This window comes from Ambystoma mexicanum, chromosome 1q (genome assembly GCF_040938575.1).
Source record: "Ambystoma mexicanum isolate Mex_15411 chromosome 1q, UKY_AmexF1_1, whole genome shotgun sequence".
Taxonomy (NCBI): domain Eukaryota; kingdom Metazoa; phylum Chordata; class Amphibia; order Caudata; family Ambystomatidae; genus Ambystoma; species Ambystoma mexicanum.
Window position 1 is genome coordinate 299,419,976 of NC_090922.1, and position 23,927 is coordinate 299,443,902.

At 43.9% G+C, this 23,927-nt stretch overlaps 1 protein-coding gene across 2 annotated transcripts in view; it reads left to right on the forward strand.

The window, feature by feature from the left end:
* Positions 1-23,927, forward strand: part of LOC138527531 (uncharacterized) — a 1,006,733-nt gene that overhangs the window by 868,481 nt on the left and 114,325 nt on the right. For both annotated transcript variants that reach the window (XM_069638780.1, XM_069638792.1), the window contains exon 7: positions 9,003-9,107. In XM_069638780.1, the coding sequence (XP_069494881.1) occupies positions 9,003-9,107 (105 nt within the window). The remainder of the gene's footprint in view (positions 1-9,002; positions 9,108-23,927) is intronic.

Here is a 23,927-nt window from a genome sequence, read left to right on the forward strand (position 1 = left end):
GTGACTGCAAGGATCAAATTCAAGAACCTCTGCATCATCCACAAAGCTTTCTGGGGTCGGGGACCACACTACATTCAACTTTCTCTCACTAAATACCGCCCTGCTAGAGCCATCATCATCATCATCAGCTTTATTGCGGTTTAAATCCATAACAGCAACAACATACAGGCATAGTCAATATCAATATAAACCAATCAATAATGCATACACGATTAAAAGACAGACTGTGTACCTAATTTAGTCAAGAAGTTGAATATTAAAATCTGATTGCCTTTGAATAGAAAATTTAATGTACCCAATCTTAATAGGGGTTGTGTTAACACACTACAGTAAGTTTCCTGGCTCAACTTACACAAACATTAAAAAAATGAATTATCTACTTTGTAATGGCGTGAGCCAATGAGATGACAGCTGACTGCTCTAAATCATTAAAGTACCCCAATTAGGCAACATTATATAATACCTTACACCAAAACATCACAATGATGCTGACCAGTTAAAATATTTGTATCTTGTTATATATGTTGACCATTGCTACACAACACATTCCTCCTGCTGAGCCATGCCTTGTGGATATATTTGACAATAAAGTGTAACCTGCTAAAATCTTCACATTTTTTACAAAGTTCCAGAGTTTCAGACACCCCCTAATACCTTTTAGTCTGAAGATTGGAAGTAAATGCATTGCCATAAGATCACTGTATCTAGGTCATAGTAACATGAAGTGGGTAACGGATTTGTTCGGTACTCCACAACACTGGCAGCCCGAGAGATTTAAATTATTCCATCCTTTCATGAAGGAGTCTACACAGAGAGTTCCTGCTCTTAGATAATATAGTAGGAGCGTGTCAGGCAGGGAGTGGTCACGTCTAGGTATCGCTCATAACCAAATGAACCCTTTGCATGCAGATAAACCTGGCCACTAGAGAGACCTCCCACTGTCTTTTTTAGCACAAGTCCTTGCGAAAACCGACACAGTGTGTTTTATGCCCATAGGCGATGTTGCCAACAACACTGTGTTGTTTGTGAAAAAAAGGCCTGGAAAACAAAGTGTGCCGACCCTTGGAGGGTCCATGCCACTGGTCACCAACACCTTTATTAACCTATTATTTAAAATGGCGGGTGCTAGAAAGCCCAGCCAAGATGGCAGCGAGCCTGTGAGCTCCCGATCACCTTGTAAGATCCGGCCAATATCCGGAGGTATACCGACTGTGCTTAAGTCCCAATAGTGACCCGACCGTGACGAAACTAGAAGTCGGGGGGTGACCGGAATCCAGAGAACTGGAGTGCTGCGCTGCTGAGGAATCCAACAACCTGGTGACAGGAGGGAGGAGCTGGCCCTGAGGGGGAAGAGTCGGGGTTGCGCCGAAGCAGGCAGCCACGTGAGAAGGCTTATCTGACTGTGGCTCATCTGCGGAAAAGACTCTTGCCTGATCCATACTTGTCCTGCACCGAACGGGTGACCAGAGACCTGTGGGCGCAGGGATGTGACGTGCCTATGATCCTGGGCACCCGTAATCGCATATGAGAGGTGGCCACAATCCAGAGCTAGAAATTGAGGTCGGCGACACCCGACAGGCAGAATTCTCGAGTTTCCCCAAGCCACATAGCACCGGGTTGACGTTGTGTGAGACTGAGACTGCGCCTTGTTGCCACAGGAAGGGGTGTCCTTCACCCTTCCGACAAAGCTGCAGCTGGGGACATCCAGAGGGACAGAAAGGTACTGGGCGTACAACAGAAATCTGCCCCGAACTGTAACGCCCATGGGGCTCTCTGTGACTGGGAAAACCTCAGACAGAGCCGACACTCCTGACGGGCACAAACGAAGGTGGGAAGTTCGTGGCAATAACAACACCCAACGGATGTGGTGGAGCGGAACTCCTCAGTGCGGTACGATCTGGAGTCACCAGCAGCCGAAGGAAGCACGCAGTGAACTGCTGTGCAAGCAGCATGGGAACCGGGTGAATCCACGCACTGGACTGAGTTGACGTAGACCCTTGGACTCTTGTAAGTACTGACTGGGAAGTGAGGGGAGAGACTGCGGCATCTGGCCCCTCGAACGCATAGAATCACACAGACCCCGGAGGAGAACTAAACTTGAACAACTGCAGCGATACTCTATCCGGGAGGTCGGTGGGAGCGGCCTCACGCCCCGAGGAGTGGGAACGTGTGGGCTGATTCATTCATATCACCGGAAGCACAGGGAACCCAGATTGCGACAATAGAAACGGAGAGGAGAGTGCGGCTGAAGGTGCGACACCCTTGAGAAGATCTGGGATACACCGGAGGCAGTGGTGGCCCACTGCATAAAGACACTAGGGGTTGCAGGTTCTACAACAGCTGGAATCCGGCTGGATCGGAGAGAGGCGACAACACGTCGGAGTGCTGCTACGACTGCGCCGCACCTCGCAGTGCCCCCCTGTCGAGCCCAAGGAGAGCATGCAAGTGAGCGAAGAACACAATACTGCATGACCCCCTACACTGAAGTGGGCAAGGCCTGCACAGTACCTACGGAGGAGGGGGGGGTGGAACCCAAAGTGCGGTCCAATCCCAGGACATAGCATTACAGGAGAACATTGGAGTGGTCTAAGCTGTCAGACTCGTGGAAAGGACCCCCCAGGGCGTCTAATCCTACAATACAGGGCTGTATAAGATTGTGGGAGTGAATTGAGGCCCCAGCGGTACAGGGTCTCTGGGCTGCCGCGAATGGTCAGTCTGGACTACTACCGCCTGTGGGGGGACCTCCTCACCAGTAAAGAAGCAATTGGATCAGTAGGACGCAGACCGACCTGGGGAAGTACTTTTGAGGTGTCTCAAGGAATACAGGTCATCGGACATGAAGACTGATTGCCTAGTTACAGAGTGATGAAGAGCAATCATAGGAACTGTAAATAAAGCAGGTCACAGGGTGTTCCGAGTGGAGGCAAACAGCGATCTCCAGCCGAGGCCACTTGGGGCACATTCTGATTGGGACCGTGGGCTCCTTCCCCTCCTGGCTGGCGGAACAGAACTGAGGGTCCAAAGCATGATCTTACAGCAGTGAGCACCACGCAAAGGGACATACACCCCACGAGAAATTGATTATTAGCACCGGGCAGCTGAGACTACAGCGACACCACACACAGACCACAAGCATAGGACGCAGTCAACAAGGCCCGTGTTGCACAGAGATTGTTCTCAGCTGCAATGTCCAAGTCAGGCAAAGGAAGCAAACAACAGAGAAAACTACAGTTTGATATTTCCTCCCAGGCAAAAAAAGAAAGACAGGGAGAGATCTCTGGAGAGTCGACCCCAGCCAACCCCACTGGACCCCAATGGGGTGTTTCAAGACATCAAGGAAATGTTCAATCACCAACAGACAAGCATACAGTCCCTAGATGGGAAAATTGACATCCTTACCTGTAAAGTTGACCACATGCAGGTCTGTCTTGACAAGCACCGGGAGAGGCTAGATGAAGTGGGGGGAAGAGTGTCTACGGTGGAGGACAAATCTGCATCAGTGGCCAGAGACATGGCAGCCGTGAAGCACGCAGTGAAGGCCTAGAAGAAATAATCTGAGAATAATTGGGGTCCCAGAAAACAGTGGAACAAAGAAACATGGAACCCCTGGTGGAAGAGATACTGCGAGAGTCGCTGGGGTCAAAGGAATTCTCAGCATTGTGTATTGTGGAAAGGGCGTATCGGGTACTGAGTGGGAAACAACTGGTCCCTGGGGACCCACCGTGCCCGATCATAGCTCATATGTTAAACTACCGGGACAGAGACACCGCCCTCCACAAACCCAAGGAAAAGGAACGGTTACCTATAAAGGGGACATGATCATACTGTTCCCAGACTTTTCGGATAAAGTACAGGCCTCCAGAAGAACGTACACGAAAGTCAAGAAAAAACTAAAGGAGAAGGGCACACGCTATGCTATGTTGTTCCTGGCAAAGCTGCGGATAGAACAAGAGCGGACAACAATTTCTTTTCAAACCCCGAGGAAGCCAACGCCTTTTTGGATCTACAACCTGGGAACCCGCAGGCAGCGGGGAACAATGGGTGACCTGGAATAATATATCCTTTGATGGTGCAGGGTATATGAAAAAACAGGAGTAAGATCCTTGTAGTTGGGTTGTGACCGCAGGATAACGGAGGTGTGAGGAGGCCGAGCAATGAAGGTATACTCAGACCAGGCCAATGCAGCTCCCACCACCACCCACTGCGGAGTCCCTCAGAGATCCTGCACGGCTCCTACCCTTTAGAACCTGTTTAAAAAGCCTCTTTTCGACAAACTTGACTCACTTGGCATAGCTTATACGAACTATGCCGACGATACTCAAGTACTCCTCCCTCTCACTGGATCCTATGACCAAGATGCACCAGCTCTCCTTCAAATTTACACTACGATCCAAGCATGGATGGCAGACAATGGGCTATGCCTAAATGTGGACAAAACTGAGATAATCCTCATGGGCCCCAAAGAAATACTACCCAAACTCGACCTATACGGCAACTTTTTCCATCGACAACGCCATCATCCCTTTCTCCCCCTCGTTAAAGACCCTCTGAGTCTTCCTAGACTCCACCCTTTCCATGAATAGACTAGTCAGTGCCATTGCTTCCGCTGCTGCACACACCAAAAAACTAGTAAATGCCATAAAAGCTTTCATAACTAGCCAAAACTGCCTCTCCATCGCCTGTGCCACCATTGGAGCCAAATTAGATTATTGTAATGCTCTCCTTGTCAGCACCTCAGCCAAAAATCGAAACAGGCTACAAATAGTCCAAAACAACGTGCTACGAGCAGCCCTCAGCATCCCCCAAAGAGACCATATATCCCATGCTAGATGGGCCGCCCACTGGCTCCCAATTAAGGACAGGATCAACTTCAAAACCCTCACTCTAACCCACAAATGCCTCAGCCTCTCTGCCCCCTCCTACCTATCCGAAACCATTTCCAGAGACACCTCCTCCCGTCCAAAAAGAAATCACTACGCCAACCAACTGTGCATTCCTATCGTCAAAGCAGGAGGAATTAGTTTTCCATATTTAGCTCCCAAACTCTGGAATGCCCTACCCAACGCGCTCAGAGCAGAACCCTCTATCTCCACCTTCTGTAAAACCCTCAAAACTACTATTCAACTAACCTCTCCCTCCTCCTCTCGGCCATCTTCTCTCCAGCATGTCCTTCTCCTGTTCCACTGTTTTGTTGTCTTTCTTATTTTCTCTGTCATGTAACCAAGTATTCTTACTCTGTAACCAGCAACCGTATCTGTAACAGCGCCACAATGCCTCGGGCTGCTGTGCGCTTTATAAATGTGAATGAATAAATGGCTGGACTTCAATCTACCCCCATGCGGAAGCTCAAGTTGTGTGAAGATGGGTTACAGCTGAGTAGTTGGGGTGATCAGCTGGAGGGTGCACAAGGGTTTGGGAGATCTTCAGGGGGGAAGCGGGAGAGCACCTTGATTACTGACTGATTTGGGTTGTCGGTGGAGGTGGGGACTGGGGAGGAGAAGTAGCTACAAATCCGGGAATGAAGAGGGACCTAGGCAGTAAGTATTGCACTGGTAGGGAGGGAGGCATCAGGAAGTATCACAAGCATACTGGGAAACATGGCGGGGACCTGCTTCTGACAGAGCACAATGCCAGTATCACTTAAATGCATCACCTGGAATGTGCAGGGACTGAACTGCCCGTCTAAGTGCCGTAAAGTTCTGTTATATATGCAGCGTCATCAGGTGGGGAAAAGCTGGGGGTGCCACTGATACTTTTCATCTTACTCCTCGTATGCAACAGGGGTAGGTATACTGATCCATAGTTCAGTAGGCTTCCACCAGACAAATGTGGTTAAAGATGGGGACAGGAGAAGCCTGATCCTTCAGGGAATCATACAAGGCAAGTTGTAAATCGCAAAAATGAAGAGGGGAAAAAAATAAAGCTCTGAGACAAATAATAAAAAATTACACCTTGGATACCGCTGAGAGGAGCGAAGAAATTCGCCATATTATATCTCATTTCAAGCAGTGGTTGTGTATCGACGTGGTACAGCCAACGCAAATTGGAATTACATTAATAGACTGATTGCTACAAATGATTCTAAGAAGTTCTGGCATGTAATCCTCTTTGCTAGGGCTGGATCCACCACAAATGAAATCACTTATATGCCGGAGGGGTTCTGGGCATCCCACATCAGAAATATCTATTGGGATGCCAAAGAGGCTCGAGATACAATCGAAAATAAATCAATGATTGGCTCATAGGTGTGGCATCAATTTAAAGAAGTAGATTACAAGTCACTTATTCATAAAATGAAACCTTCCTGGGCTGTATGACCTGATGGCATGAGTAATATGACCCTGTGCTCTGGGCCAATTTACTCTACCTTTTTTCTCCCATGTCTGTGAAACTGGCGTACTGCAATAGACATGGGCTTACGTAGGTAAGTGAACAAGTGCTGTTTTGCTGTCTGTGGCCATTACTGAGTCTTTGCCACGTGATCCGCGTCCCTTTCCCACCCTGTGCTTTCCCGGCTATGTGCTTTCCCGACCCGCTCCCACTTCCTGATTCTCCTCCATTCCCTCCCGCCACCCAGGCCGCCCACCCCCTCCATGATTGGCTGATTTGCCTGGTCTCTGCAGGCCTAGTGACATTCTTTATTGGTTCCTGGAAAAAAAACAGGCCTGCAACACATCCCATTGAATTATCGTATGCTCGCCATGTTGGACAGTTCATCAAGAATCTTTGGAGGCGTATTGGTCGAACTCCTGACAACTAGGCCAAAATGGAGGGCCCTTCTCTACTTCACCCAAACGGGATTTAGGAAGAATTATAATACCACCCACCCGATTTGGGTCATACAGAGACTCATCTCAGATACTTGGCAATACCCAGATTCCCAATTGTATGTATGTTTTGTGGATTACTATGGTGCCTTCGACAGTGTCATAAAAAGTAGACTCTGGTCGAAGCTAAGCATTTGGGCCATCAATTCCTCACTGCTTTATTTCCTCTAATTATTATATTCCGACACAAAAATTGGAGGGTGATCCTTCTGAATTTTACCCAACCAATAAAGGGTTAAAACAGGGCTGGGCTCTAGAACCCCTGTTGTACAATTTATATGTTTTCCGACGCAGACGATACGGCTATTTTTGCCAGGATCCCAATTGGATTGCCACGTTCTTTAATGATATTGCAACAAATGGCTTTGTGATCAATGCCGACAAAACGGAGATTGTTGTTTTTGGGAAGAACGCTTCAAAAAATCATTCCTTTAACTGGCAGGTAGGGGACTCTCAAATCGAACAAACCAGTAAGTATAAATATCTAAGCATACATTTGCGAAACATTCATGCCTCTGTGCATCTATCATGTCGTACCTCACCCAAGGCTTGGAAGAAGTGGCTGGTCTTGAGGAAGATTATTGACGAGATTGGGGGGGGGGCTCCATTGAGGCAAAGGTATGTGCATACAAGATTTCAATTGTGCCAACTATCCTATACGGTCTGGAGGTATACCCCGAATGTTCTATTAAGTGGTTACCGTCGCTTGAGGCAAACATTCTTCGATCACTCTTAGGCTTACCTTGTGCAACACCAGTAGAGGCTATTCGATTGGAGTTGGGTGTACCATCAGTAATATCTTTTTGAAAAATTGCTGTTTGCAGATTATGGGCAACCATTATATTCTCTGATGAAGCCAGCAATCCATTGTTGAGGTCAGTCATGGCTCACCAGACAAGGCGCTCCCGAAGCACCTGGTTTGCAGACTTGGCCCATATGGTCAGAAATCACTTTTTCGAAAATTGATTGGTCAAATCTCCTGAGACCCTGATTAAGTTCTATGTGTCTTGCTATATCAAATAAAAACGATGGCATGGTACCGAATCCAGTCATTAACATATTTGACAGGGAAATCAAAGTATGAGAGATATGTCCAACAAGGTCTCTTTTTAGATAAACCTCACAGCCACTTAAGTGTTATTCTTCCCCTTTAATACGATTCATCTTGCATTTGAGACTTGAGCTATTACCAGTCTATGCTAACACTGGAGCCTGGACTGGTATTTCAAGAGAGGATCGATTATGCAGACTGTGCAAAAGTGATATAGAAACCAACACATGCTTACCAATTGTAGCCTTTGTATAATAAAGCTTATGCAGAATTCCAGGATTATTGTTCGGATCAATTCTGGAGCGCCATATATAGTCGGGAATCTTCGGTGATTAAGGCAGCAGCATTTCACATATTGGAATAAGATTAAGGACAGCTTGAATGAATGTAGTGATCATTACATGTTTCTATCTGCTTAGTTCCCACATATTGATAATTTTCTTTTTTCTTGGGCCTATTCGATAACTAGCAATTACAATTAAAAAAATGTACTTTTTTTTAACATACTGCTTGTGCAGGACACAGTCAAGTTTTTGTTCTTAACATTCTATTTTAATCTCTCTGTTTGCCTATTTGGTCTATTTATGCATGATGGTTTTTATAAATGACTGTCAACTGGAATTCTTTGGACATTGATTATTATACTTTTTAATGAATCTCGTGTTATGGTGTAATATGTTTGTGTAAAAGGTTGTATAACCAAACGCACAATAAAAAAACAAAAAAGAAAGAAATGGTCACTAATGAAAGTCTGATGAGCAGGCAGGAGCTGTAAAGCAAGCACATCTTCTTTTCATGACAAGCATGCAGTCTGTAACCGTACAATTGCTTTCCACCAGTGCATGTCTTGTATTTTATTACTTTTTTAGCGGCCATGTCGCACCAGATGGGAAGGAAATCACCTTGTAGTTAATAGTACATTTTGCATCAGGATGACCAGAAAGTGGAAGTTGGTATGAGTTAAGCCAGAGAAGGAAAAGTAGGAAATAACTATTAGTTTGAAAGGCCAGGAGACTTACGTATGAGACAGTCATTGCAGGTTTTATGTATAGCAGATGCATTTGAATGGAAAATAAGTACATTGAATTACTGACATGCCACTGTTTTGCTTTTCTTACAAACAGGTGTTCCCGTTGTCACATCTGTCTTTTCATTAAATAAGCCTGCAGATTCCTCATATTCAGGTGGCCGCCAGGACCTTGGGAAAGGTTTCCTTGAAATCCCGCCGGGTGAGTCCGAATTTAAAATGAACATCTTGTGATTTGATTACCATTAAATGGTGAGGTCTAGCACAGAACAAAGCCCAGCTTAATATGGTGGTGTAAAGTGAATGTTGCAGATTTACAGAGGTCTGGTAGAATTGGTTGCATAGTACCATATAGGGCAATGGTGCAACATCTGTGTATGTGGCAGCCTCTTTGCAAACTTGTTTGCATGAGCCAGCTATCTATAGCTCATTGGAGGGCAATGAACGGTGATCATGTAAGCAACTTAGAAGATTGTGCCATTCTATAAAGGGTAACTATGAAATCTAGACAGCAACATCTGAAGGAATTAATACTGCAAGAGCCTGGAACAATGGGCACAGCTGGGCACTATGGATTAACTTCATGAAGAACCTAAAGGATCAATGTAATGTAGTAAAGGGGTTGATGAATAAACAAAGTTCAGAACATTACTAGAGCGTTGGCAAGGACAGATATTATAGCGGAAGATCCAGGATACATCCACTGTATGGCCGGACCCAGTTATAGGTGATGGGTGGAGACTATGGTGTGAATAAAATCACCACCATAAGCCTTGGAGTGAAGGAAAAAGTGCAGTATAAGAATGTGTTTATAAAATGACAGGATGAAGGCGCACAGTAAGGAAATGGAAGGAATTCATCAAGCAGAGGACCAGGGAACAAGAACAGTTTTACGTTGAATACCAGTTCTATGGTTGCTGGGACGCAAGCACAGGGGGGCCATAGTGAAGAACTAGCAAATAGATGCAAAGCAGAACTGCCAGAATCGCAACAGTGGAAATCGGCAGGCTTTGTTCTACAATTAACCGGGAGAGTTCTTATATTTTGGGACCAGTGCAGGAGATGAATCGGGGAGTTTAATGACAACTTTGAACCCTGGCGATTACAAACAGTGGTGATATTAATGTTAAGACATTATGTATGATGGGACTGTGAAGAGCAAGTATAGTGTGGAATAGAGAAGTAAAGGTGGTGGGCGGCTGGAGTTTGCCAAGGGGGCAAAAACAGAGTGAAACCGGCAAAATCAGTACAGCTGGGAAACAGGGTGACTGGGGGAATGAGTACCCAATAAACTAGGTATAATGGGAAACTAGGGCAACAGTAACATTGTGGGACACAGTGAATATGAGACTCGGGAGTGAGGAGTAATTGCAACTGAGAACATTTGGAATTGGTTAGGCTGAGGAATTGGGGGCGTAAAAACATGTGCATATTGGGCCTCGTTACGACTATGGCGGTAGCCGTGCCGGTAATTACCCATTGCAGGTATTTATTGCTCCCCATTCCCATTGAGCCAATAGGGCTCAATGGGAATGGGGAGCCTGGTAGCGCTCAATTACGGTGCCGGCGCTACCGGGTAGGTCTGCTCGTGGGTGCCGTTCGCACGGCAGGTCGGACCTGCCAGGTTGACAGGCACCCACGGGCAGACCTCGTAGTTTGCCTGTCCGGTAACTACGGTACCAGCAAGCTTACCTGTACCGTAGTTACTGGACCGGAAAAGTTATAATGAGGCCCATTGTCTAGTCAGAACTGAAGAAATATTTACCATAAAGTACTGTGAGACCAGTGCATCAGAGCACAGAGATGAGTAGTATGTTAGCATACCTGTGGAATGAAGACCATAGGAAATACATATATTGGTAAACTGCAGACCGAAGGGTTAAGTACTCTAGGGAAAAGGAGTGTCAAACCTACGACGTAGATGAAGTTCATTAGGGGCGAAGGTGGTTTGATCTGCGACAGGTAGAATGAGTACTATGCAAATAACAATGAGTTGGATAAATAGAGCAAGGGATGAAGAAAACAGCTCGAGCTAAGGGGCTGGTAAACAGTAAAATGGTACATTGGGAGTGGAAACTTTAGAAAAGTAAGGCACGCAGAGTAGAAGGAAAATGGAAAACAGCATAAGACTGACCAGACCTGGTCAAATTAAATTCACGTGGAATATGTCAAGTTCTTAGTACTTACTTCTATATATGCTGGACTTGTAAGAAAAGACATGGAGTAACAAAAGAGCTAACGTAAAATTGTTCTTATGAAATTTATGGGCCTTATTTGTGGCACAGCTATTCTGTATCCCTGGTGCTGCACAAATGAACTACTTTTCACCTGAAAACATGCACTATTTTGTCATAGTGGCAGATGGCAAATTGAGACCAAATAATATAAAGTGGTATATAATGTTATCCAAGAAATTGTCTTGGGCCTTGTTGTTGACATCTAATGTGCTTTGCTCTTGATGCTTCAAAAAGCTCAAAATGTCCACCTTCAGTGTAATTGCCTTCATCGTTTGGCAAACAAGGAACTTTGAACTGCTTAGAGGGAGTTCTCTTTCATGCTACACTGAACACAATCTGCAAGTAGTTTTGGTGTCGGTTATGCTAAAGGCAATACCTTGGTTTAAGTGCTTAACACTACAGTCCTCACTACACTATTTATACAGAAATGTGGCTTTCGACCTCTCTCATTTTTTTCTGTATCTTCATCATGGGCCTCATTGATACTCATAAAGTTTGAAAGTCCCACCTATTTGTAGGATCTCAGAAAACCTCTAACAATGGCGAGAAAACATTTTTTTTAAATCACAAAATACAGTTCTTTCTAGCTTTAATGTTTTTTTTTTTAATAATTGACAATGGTAACGGCTTGAAAGTAATATATCAGTATTTTAACCCGGTTTTCCACAATTTTGAATGGAAGGGAAACACTAAGAAATAGTCCTTATGCATGTATAACATTCAAAAGTGTCATTGTCACCTTAGTACTGTCAAGCTGCTTGAGGCGTCCCAAAAGCACTGTACTGCAGTCAGCTTTTTCCCCAATCTGTGAACAGAGCATCTAGGGACCATTTGCTCTACTTCTCAGCAGCAAAATATCTGTTTTCATAGAGATTGAAGACGTTTTCTAGTTTCACTCAATGCCCTTTACTGTCTCCCCAATAGTGGTCACATTTTTGTTCACAGAATTAAGGATGTTTTTGGGACATTTTCCTTCTCAACCTTTTTTTACTCCTTTTTCATCAATCAACAAAGCCATTATATAACAAGTGTGTCTCCTTCGGTGGGTAAAGATGAAGGATACCTGTGCCCTGTGTATTGGTTCCTTTTCAGACAGTCGCATAATAGACGAGGGACCAAATTGCCAAAGGATATGTAAAAAAAAGGTTGCAGGACTAGGACGGCATCATACTAACGGGATCTTTGTGCTCGTTCCAAGGGCATTGAATAATTCCATTGGAGTACTGTGCTAAGGGGTATCACCCCCGAAAAAGTACTGTTCTAGATCTGTTGGCTCTTGGTGGACCTGCTTTGACACCCACGCTGGTTCCTTTAGCAACACTGTTATCTTTGCAGCAAGCACATCAACGTTGAGAGCATCCTGCTGGTATCAAAATCACTCTAAAAGTGTGCCTATTGAGATCCTCACCGTTGATCAAGTCCTGAAGGCTTTATTGTTGATAGTCTTACTGTTTGCTCCATTTCTTTTACATCTACAACTGAAAAATGGAATGTCAAGCTCAGCCCTCTGGGGAATGACCAAGCCTACCCACCCTGCTGGATAGCATTCTTTGCCTCCTGTTCAACCGAGGGTGCCAAAGCCACTCGAGGGGAAAACCTTAAATAAGACTTCAAAACCTTCCTTGCAGGGAAGGTTACCAGGAACACTGCCTTGACCAGTCTCACCAACAAGACAGTCAACTTCACCAAGGCAGGTAGACTCCAGTTCAGATAGGTCACATTGCTCTTCTGAGTCCCCAGCCTATATATCGGCCAGAATGTCAGTAACAAACTGGTTACCTCTGCAGACACCCAAAAAAGAGCAGCACTGAAGATGACTGCCCAGACTTGTACTTCTCGTCAAGAGTCGACCATCATTTCACATCGCTGCAACCCATGGACCCTCCATGTCCCCTCATTCTACTTGTGCAAGGTTTTCTACAGCCAATGATGTACACTTCAGAAACTCGGTCAATGTTAATTTACGTACATAGGTGTGATGAGAAATACGAGGTTCCAAAATAGCACACCATGTTCATACGATAAGATACTGAACCTGATTCCCTGATTGTGTCTGCTGTGCTACAAGGAAAAAATCACGTTCATAAGAGTCTACTTCTACTTTTTCTGGCTAGCTGGAAGAAGGTTGAAAGAATGGACTCACCAGGAAAATAGTTATTACTAGATCTTCAACAACCATTCAAGCAGCAACCTCTTGACACTTGTAGGAAGTTAAAACTGTGCAAGCCGGTGAAACAAGTGTTTGGATATCTCCCAGATGACAATTAATAGGACATGATGGAACTTGTCAATGATGGTTGTTCAATACACAGGTCAGTCATGAGTGAATCTAAGAAGTGGCAGGTCTTGCGATTAATGGTCAATGCTGTGACCTTTTGGTGCAGAGAGCTGCTTGGGCGAGGCCGCAATGTCCTAAGACTGATGCCAAGTGAGTAATTTTATGATTGCCACTTTCAGGAGAATACGTCTTTGGGGCACATATTGGTGAAAGCTTATGCATACACACTAAAATCAGCAGATCTGGAATGCAAGTCTTCCTTTCATTCTCTAGAATCGCCACCTGCACAGTCTTTCTTCTTTCACCCTTTTCATCTAACCAGTCTCAGAGAACCCCAAAGGATGAGAGATTCAAGACCAGAAGAGGAGAAAAACAGCACCACTGTGAACAGCAGGTAAACGCGCTGCTCGGAAAGAGGCGAAGCATGAGGCATTCTCAACCGTAAATTCCTGCTGTTATTATCCAGTGCCATTTTCCAACTTGACAAAAGACATTGTTAATGCTAAATATTGTGCAACATGATTTCCTTTGAAGTGTACAAACCTTCCCCCAGCCATTACCAAAAGAAGTATAGTCAACAACACCTGGACCGTCTGGTTCAGGAAGTCAAAGTCCCCTTGGGAGAGGGTTAGTAGAAACAGTCCCAGCAGTGAAAAGATGAAGAAACATTTATTCGCGGTATTCTCAGCATTCATTTAGTTGAAATGAGCAAATATATTTAGAACAAAACATTCAGAATGCAGCTTCTTCATCAAATGTTTGCCCATTTGTAAAAGGATGACTGGATACATACAATGGACCCGAAGGATGCGTACATCCACATCCCATGCACTATCAGACATCAAAAGTTTCTCAGATTTGAGGTGCACAACCAGCATTTACAAAATACTTCTGTTCGCCCTCATATACACCCCAAAAGTATTCTTGAAATGCATGGTGCTAGTACTAAAAACCCTTGACAAAAGTTTCGATTTTGTATTTTTTTCCGTACTGCGATCACTGGTTTTTCAACTCCACAAAGAAACCAGTTAAAGACTTCCAGATGGCAGCCAATGTCATGACAAGCTTAAACCAACAAAATGTGAAACGATGAATACCTCTACCAATGCAGAACGTTAATTTTCTAGGGGCAACTTTGGACAGAGAGAAGAGTGTGACTTGTAAAGGACACATTGTTACATCAAGCACAAGTGCCAATTAATTGTGTTGTTTTTTTAGCAACTGACAGTCCGATTTCAACCCTCTTAGTAGCACTGGTTTATGCATTTTTATTATCGAACATGCGTGGACGTGTGCTGGATAATAAAGGAATGCTTTGGCGACTAATGTTCACAGGACATGGACAACTTGGGCGAGTGTCTCATCCTAATGCAATAAGTAAAATTATCCCTCTTTTGGTGGTTTAGGTGCATACATCTTTTACAAGGAGATCCTGCACTGAAAACACGTTTTTGCCTTCCATAAATTCGACTTTTCCCCTAATTTCGACAGACCTTAACAAGCAAGAGGGCAAGCAGTGTAGAACCATCTCATGGGAAGAGCAAAACACTTGGCTCTTTCTTCTACCAAAACACATGTCGGTCAAAAGATCTGAAAAGAAAACCAAACTCTTGAGCTGAAGGTCTTTATGGGCCATTTCAAGAAAAATATATATGTGTTATATGTAGTAACATCTGGGAAGATGCATTTGCAAACGGGAAAAACCACAGTTGAATCTTTTTGTTATGGCTAAAAATACAATTCTGATTTCTGGAGCCAAGAACCAAGAGCGATACCCTTTTATAAACTGGTGAAGCATTGTTCTGTGTGCATTTCCCTTGATTTCCCCTAATTTCAAAAATTATTGTGAAGTTAAACCATTTTTTTGACTGCAGTGAATCTTCTTTCTCCTGAATGCCAGTGTTGTTCACTGATATGATCCAGCTGTTGAAAGAATTCTGCTTTGAAAATCTGAATCTTTATCCAAAATGACCTGCGCTGTGTACCATCCCAGACATCCATTGCAGAACAGAGTTCTTACAATATGGACATTTACACCTACCTAGAAAATGCACAATGGGTTTTAACGGTGCGCAAATGGAAAAGCAGTGGGGGCTTGTCAATTGTTTTAGTAGTGGGGCTTTTGCGTTTCCCCCAAAACAACTCACAGGAATTTGAGTTGGTTCTCTCCTCAGAAGTTCCTTGCAATAAGGCTTTAAACATTGCATTTTAAAACACACATTTCAGAAGAATTGGGTAAAAAGCCTTTAAATTTATAATCGTTCTGTTTTGGAACACCTGAAAGACTTCCAATAGTTGCTGGGTAGCTTCAATTACACAGGATCATTTTGCAACACAATTTTAGGCTGCTTCGTTACACCAATTTTTTCCCATTACGCTATCTTTGCCCAAGTCCATCACTATTTCACTTCCATTGCCTAATTTCTGCCCCAGGCGGTCCACTTGTCTCTCTTGGATCCCATTTCTAATGCCCCAGTGTCACTCTCTGTGCCAAGTTCTGCACAAATGTGGCTTGTTTTTCCCAATTTGGCCTTCTCTACCACAGTTCTTCCCCATATTCAGCGCTATGACCATAAACGTGTGCAATGCCCCCATTGGCGTACACACATACACTTTTTAAAGACTTATCCTTTTTTCTTTTCGCTGACTGTGGCTTCTGCATGGCCCATTATTCAGGAACAGAGGGCAGGTAGCGAAGTGTCAATACTCATTGGTCATAGAAGGCAATAGGAATGTCAAAACAGACTTCTTATTGTCTCTGTTGGACCGATACTGAAGTGACTAAAGAATGCCCCCTTATGTCAGGAACAACATAGGCCTTGGAGTCCAATATGTGGTCTGAAGGGCCTCTCCTTTTGTGAAGAAAATTAGCTCTTATGCATTGTCTCCATCAGGATTTCTGATGGGGAACACACTGCACTACAGGGGTGGCAGCTCCATGCATGTTATGGATGGGCCATTACTGTGAAATCAATTTTTCTGTTGTGCCGGTTGTGGTGCAAATCCTGCTTCTTGTCACGGAGAATCTATACTACACTATCAGGCACAGCACATAGTTGTAATTGTAACTGTTAATGTTTATTGAAAAACTGAAAATAAAGGTTTTAAAAAAAAAGAAAATCAGGGCTGCAATTTTCATGCCTAAAAGTTTACCTTTCCAGTACCACTGCTTACAGCATAAACCCTTTTCAAGAATTGTTCTTCGCTATTATGGTTATCAATGACACCTTGGAAGAATTGTCTTCTTCAAAATGAATAGGTCTTTGACAAAGTGACCAATAGAACAAACAGGACAACAAAGTACAGTGACCACCTTTATTTAAGCAATAAACCCCAACACGTCGGGGCATTACCGGGCCAGGTAATGCCCCCGCCAGCAGGGGTTTATTGCTATTAGTATCCCGGCACGTTGTACTGAGATACTAATAGTGTTTTTTTTTTAAAGTTGAGAAACAGCAAACACACTGTTTCACAACTTTAAAAAAAAATACAAAACAAGATGGCCACCATGGATCACGGAGAAAGGAACTACACTTCCCTTCACGCTTTCCATGGTGGCCATTGACACGCCAAGAACATTAGTGTTCCTGCCAGAGAGGGACAAGGGAGCACCAGGTAAGTGGGGCCGGGGTGGGTGCGCTAAATATGGGGGATAAGAGGGGTAGGGGCTGTGGAAAGAGGGTGTAGGGGAGCACTTCCCTCGATCATGGCGGGGAAGGATGGTGGCCACCAGCTCTGAGGAGACTCAGAACGGTGGTTTTACTGTGTGCTAAAACCCCCGTTCTAAGCTTCCTGATTGGCTGGGAGGCCGCAACCACACCCCCACCGTGTACTAATAAACAATAGGTTTGGGTGGAAAATGCCTATCAGGAAGGGTGAAGGTTGGAAAAATAAGCAGGATTGCCTGTCTGACTTGTACTGACTAAGAAACATCTAAATAATAGTCTGGTGGACCTTAGCTGTCCGGCTTCCTTGGTCCACTGGTCTAAGGACACCAGTCCCTTCGGTTGTTCTCCTTTGCTTGGCCTTCAAAGCCAAAGTTATCCCTCAGTTCAGACGGGAATAAAAGCCTACATCCGCTGCAGGGCCTATGGTTGTCAAATGTAATTCCAAAAAGAGACAGTTGTTCTAGAAGAGTGACACAAGAAACTAACTAAGTGCAAGGTTCTAGCTAAAGGAGGTAGTGTCTTTCTCAAGGAAGATAGTGTCATGGATATAACACCCAAAACACCCGTCAGTTTCTCAAAACAAAGAAGGAATATAGAGCCCAGAATGTTTTTTAGCTTCTCAAAACAAATGTTTCATTGATATAGTGCCCAGCTTGCCTCTCAGCCCAAAGGTGTCCCACCTTTACCAGCTGTAACTGTGTCTCCCCTCCTTGCCAGGGTGTTCTCCATTCTACAAACTAGCATTTCCTCTCCAGACCCAGAAGAAGCAGGACAGTGTGTAAAGCCTGTTAGAACTGATGAAACAGTTGGCAGATCGAAACAGGGCCCCTGGATATACCAAGCTGACTGCAGGGTGAGACAGGAATCCATAGGCTTATGTCTGAAAATGTATACAAGGAGGGCAGCGCCGTCCATGGTCCCATCCTTGTGCTCCCATCAATGACCGGAATTCTGCTCTTGGATGCTTCTCTCGGTATGGACCTTCTGCTGATTTACATCAAGTGACCAACAGTTGTTCCCACATTTGCCTAGGCACCCATGACATGGCCTCTTTTATGTGGGTCTAGATCAGCCTCCTACAACCCCAGAGAACCCTAAGGGGCCTGCTAAACACATTCTGGGGCACCATATTAACTCAAGAATTTGGGGGTGCAAAAGGCAGGTTTTCAGATGAGGGGGAAGACAAAGAAATCTATGCAAATCCATCCTTCCTCCAAGACAGTCACTCTGCATGTCCGTTATCTATCGCTAGATATTCACTCTATTCTAAAAATGTTGCCACAGAGGTACAGAGCAGAGTGCTTGATGTGGCGTCCAAGCCTCTAGTCTATCCTCCATTTTTTCCACCACATTCCATGCCTATGGTGGTCCGATTTGTAACTTCTGACAAACGGCACCCTAATGAGCGCCTCAGGTCTCCAAGTGGTTTCCCGAAGGGTTTGAAACCGTGGCTCCCTCCACATCCTTGGAGCAACATTAAAGTTCAAGAGCGTTGATTCATCTGATACCTCACCTTCATGCTCATCGCGAAGCAGTAAGTACGATGACCACATACAAGCTGATGATATATCCATATAACACATTTTAAGGGACTCCCCTCTGGATGAGATAGGGGCCTTCGACGCCACAATCACAAATACCTTTAAGATATTCTCCCAAACTACAACAGAAGAGAATAGAAGAAAGAATGCTTCCTCAATGGTAAAGAAAAGCACGCAAGAGAGTCATGACCGTACACATTCTTGAGAACATATGGGAAGACTGCTTGCACATAATGAAAAATCCCTTCTCTTCTCCTGCCAATGAAAAAGTAGAAAGCCCTTGACACACCCTCTAAGTTCCTGTACGATCAGCCCAGCCCTGACTCTGGTTTCTGCATTTGCAAGAAAGTTATCCTCTAATTCATCATTTACTTGTCCTGCCCCACTGACGACGGTAAACAAATGCATGCTTTTGACAAAAGATAATTACTACAGAGGTGACTGTTGTGAAGAGGCATCTAATGCTCCTTTGGAATACCTGCCAGACGGAAAGCACCCCCTCACTCTCCATTGCCTCGCTCGCTCTTACTCTCTTTCTCTTTCTTTTCCTCATCACTCTGGCTCTCACTTCATCGCCCGGACTCTCACCCCATCTCCCGCTTGTTCTCTCACTCTCTTTGCTTTCTGTCTTGCATCCTACTTGCCTCCCAACTCACACTTATTTGGAGAGGGTTATCTGCACTGAATACATTGTACCCCTCGCAGCATGAATGCATACTTGTCCCCTTTAGCTCACACACACGCGCCCTTGCCATCTTTCTCCTTTTGCACTGTCAAACCCTGGCTTTCGCTCGCACCCTGCCTCACACTCTTGGGCTCTGGCACATTTGCTTGCTAATAAAGGTCTCCCTCACTCATATCTGAATTCCATTCAGAGCCAATGACCTGGATAGTGTGAAACTCAACTTTGTTTGGGGAGAACCTTAAAACAAGCATTGGAAAAGCCAAAACCCTTAGCCATAGTAAAGACTTTCTACACCGCTGTGAACTAAAGTCTTCTTTAAATTATGTTACATGATCTTGTTATAGCGCATCTACCACCCAAAGGTATCTTGGCGCTAGTAACAAGATAAACCTGGAGGGGTCATGGGGAAAAAAGACAAAGGAAAAGCAAATTCATCCAACTAATTAGGGTAGAAAAATGTTTTGAGGGTTTTATGAAACTCACTGATCATCAATGCATCTAAGAGCCAAAGGGTGCGAATCCCAAAGTAGGGCAGCTGGCCCAGAGAAGGCCCTGCCCCCATGGTTACCTTCCTAAAACGCGGACAGAGAGAAGATGACGATTAGCCGAGCGCAATTCTCAGTTGGGAGCATAGGGAGCAATTTTCTCTCGAAGATTGAGTGCTCCTTGACCATGGATAGTGCTATGTACTAAGCAAAGGGCCTTGAACTTCACTGTGCTCTCAACAGGGAGCCAGTGAAATCTCTTCAGGACTAGAGAAATATGGGCATAACTAGGCAGCCCAGCCACCAATCGTGCTGCCGAATTCTTTGCAATCTGCCGCCTTTTAAGGTAGAAATTCAGTTGCGGCAGTAGAGTAGCATTGCAGTAATCTAGGATTCCCATGACTGCAGATGAAACCACGGGTCCTCTTAAATTAGGTGGTGAAAAAGGCACACCTTGTTTTCAGATTCTTAACTTAAAATAACCAGTACTGTCCTTGGCACTAACCCGCAAAGGGATGCTGAGACTTTAATTCCCAGGTTCTTCACAGAATCAACTGGGGAAGAGATTACGCCAAGAGAGGGAGGCCATAAGTCTGTGGTTCAAAGTGACCGAGTTGCCAGAGGACCAACTACCAGGACCTCAGTTTTATCACCATTAACCAATTATGCTGTGTCTTTAAACACTAACTTGCAGGAACGTTTTTGAACTTTTAAAATAAATACTAGGTATTTGGTACTGACCAAGTTTATGTGGTATTCCTGTCTGTAAATATATGTTGGCTTTGCCAATGCTGGTTTATGTGTCTTTGCTTGCGTATTTGTTTCCTCGCATTTTCTGTCTGCGAGGATACCAATCTAGCACAAACCTGAGTCCACTTTGAGAAGTTGACAAGCAGTTGGCCCGATACAAGATTATTTCATGTTTTTTAAGAAAGAGAGATGTCTCTTATTGGCAAGTGCTCCGAGATCCCGCACAAGGGCAGAGATATTCATTGTTTAGAAATGTATTGAAAATACCCATGAATGAGAAATAGGATTGCAAGTAAATATCTTTTCCTTCTCTGTCATGGGTTTCTTCATTGCATTAATAAACAAATCACCCACCTTCCTTATGCATTCAGGAGTCGAAGTAAGGAGTGTTTTGTACTCCATATTCTTGCATTCAGGGACCAAACAGCACCCCTCACCTTAATGTGACAGTGTTACGTTTGCATGTTCAACATGCTTGACTATCTGTTGCTTTGATTCTTCTTTTCTCTGGCCTTCACAATGTGGGACCCATTTTGAAAATACCTCTGCAGATCTTTTTGGAGATTACATTTCCAAAAATAAGAACAGAGAAAGCCAGGTAGGCAAATTATTGTTATATAAGGAATATTTTGGGGAAATGTTTGCTTGATAGTGTCAAATATAACAATTAAAATTGAGAAAAACACTTGTATGTCTTCTTTTTAATAACCTTGTAAACGGTAATACAAAGTGTTTTTCTCCATTTTATGTTTTATGCCTTCTTTTTAATAACCTTGTAAACGGTAAAACAAAGGAAGTACAGAGGCATTCTCAGAGTGTACAACATATTCACACCGTTAGGAGAGGCCCCCCGGCATCCCAAAATAAACACGGAAACGCCTCATGATGCTTAGTCAGGCCAAGCAATGGAATGGCAATATCAGAAAGCCACAAAGAACCAGGGGAATACCAAGGTCTTGTTTAATCAAAACGAGCACAAGTAACCAAGCGACATACATTGTCTCTGACCTACTTTCCACTAACCTACCCCTCATCTTTCTCCATCTTTCCAATTCATGCCATGTGCACCACACAGGAGCAGCCCAGCCACTTGAACACCATTGTCTCATCACACAATCAGCATCCCCAACTTTACCAACCTTACCACTACAATAGCAAACCCTCACCTACAACCACCCATGCTTGTAGTGTGGAATCTGTAAGGAAGCAGCAGAGTAGAATACCACCAGCTAGGGTTCCCCTACGAAGACACGACTCCTGCGTGCCTTAGCCCAACTCACCTAGAATCTAGTAGCCAGAGACCAGTGTTTCCAGTCTCGATGCATAAACCACTGAGGTTTTGCATTTCGCTTTTCCCCTTACTAATTCAATCCCCCATCTCTTGCAGAGTGTCAAGAGGCAGCAAAAATTGCAGAAGTCGCACTATACACCCAGTTATAGCATGGCAAACGTGAATGATGATAATCTTTCTATTGTTATATTTTCTGAGATCCAACGTATAGGCTTAGACATTCAGGGTTTATGAATTCAGTGATGGTGTCTGTGGTGCAGAACTATTTACAAGCAAGTAGCTAGTCTCTCCGGCATTTATATAATGTTTATGGAAGCACTGTAAGAGCTCTTTAATTGAGCTTTTGCCCTCCCCTCCCCTTTGTTTTACAAAGGTACATGACTGGTGTTTGAGCAGTTTTCTCCCATACTCCAGAACGTTTGGGGAGCTCCATGCTGCAGATCCCTGTCCTAAAGTGAATCACTGGCTTGCCTGTAAATGCTATTGTTGGCTCACTTTGGAAGACCTATGATTGTGAACCAATAACATGACAAAGGTTGAAAGAGATCCCTTTCGTATTTAATACATAATAAGAACCTTGAAAACCACTGAAAGAAAATCAAAGCTGAAATACTCTGATCCTTTGTGGAAAAATGAATAAGTACTGTTTCTTCAGGTGGTAAATCCATTTAATAAGGTAAAGTGTAAATTTCCAAGTTAAATAATTTCTTTTGTATAGCACTCTTTTCCAAAGTGAAACAGATGCCTAAATGAACATTTCTTGTGGGGAGGTGACTGTCTGAACTCTGCAGTTACGTGATCAATTTAAAAAGGCATGAACCAATGTGATGATGTAAGTCATTATATATAGTATGCTATCCAATGTTTTAATATCTGAGCGAACTAGAGCTCCTTGGTAATTGTATGTGGATCTATGATCACCATGGCATTAAGCAGTCTGTGTATGAGGAACAGAGCTTCTCCAGAAAATGTGTCTAATTGCTTGAGATAATAAGATCTTTGTAAACTGAGGAAATGTTCTTTCTTATGGGTGTTGTGTAACCTGATAGTTAGTACTGTGCTTAAGGAACAGACTTGCAAAAATCTGTTTTAGCAGTGCTTTGTGATTTATGGAACCGAATAATTGACTCTTGGATGGGCTGAGGCACCTCACTCTAAAAGCAAGAGACAAACACAACTAGTTTCACTATTGGAAGAAGTTCACTGAGATTGATGTGTGTGTTCTCTGCCCTTTGCCCTGGAATAAAATTGAAAATGTACTAAATGAACTACTGCAGTATGTTGAGAACAAAGGCGAGCACACTCCCAAGTGCTCTCATTGTTGAGATTAGTGATTTGCCTTTGTCGCTTTAGAGTACTTGGTCCATGAACAAGATTGTGAATTATTACCACTTATAAAGGTTCTCTACATGAATAAGAATGTTGTTTGTTTGGTTTGGGGTTCATGTTTGTTAGTACAAACACTAATAACATGGTAGGGGTGAGAAGATTCCATATGAAGTATCTGTAACATAGTCAAACTCGTTTTGCCAACGTGTGTAGCTTTATGCCAGCTTCTTCAAGCTATGTGGACTTGACAGTATCTAACAATATTCACAGAACCGGTACCTTTGGTGTTGGAAAGGTCTACTTTGAAGTAGTTGTAAGAGGGACCCAGTTGGGTTGACTAGTTTCTAACCAGATGAGACTGCAGTATTTTGTCAAAAGTGTATCCTCCATTGACATGCTAATATCCCTGATGAGGCCTTACTTATTTGTACTTCTCCTGTTGTCAGATTAAATGAGCATAGCGCGTGGAAGGGTTCTGATTCTTGGGAGCGGTTGCTCTTGTATTTTGATCCGAGACTCACGATTTGGCATGCAAGCCACATCACAATACTCAAGGTACACCCCCCCATTCCTGAGAGCAATTGTTTCAATTACCACAACTTGTTCTACCTACGGGTTATTTCAGAGATGAACCATTTTTCTTACAGTCCTCTAAAATAGACAAAATATCTCAGATATCGTTCTACCACTTACTGATGAGATACTTTTCTCGTTTATTATTTTTTTATTATTTTTTTAACTAAAATGTTTATTCAGTG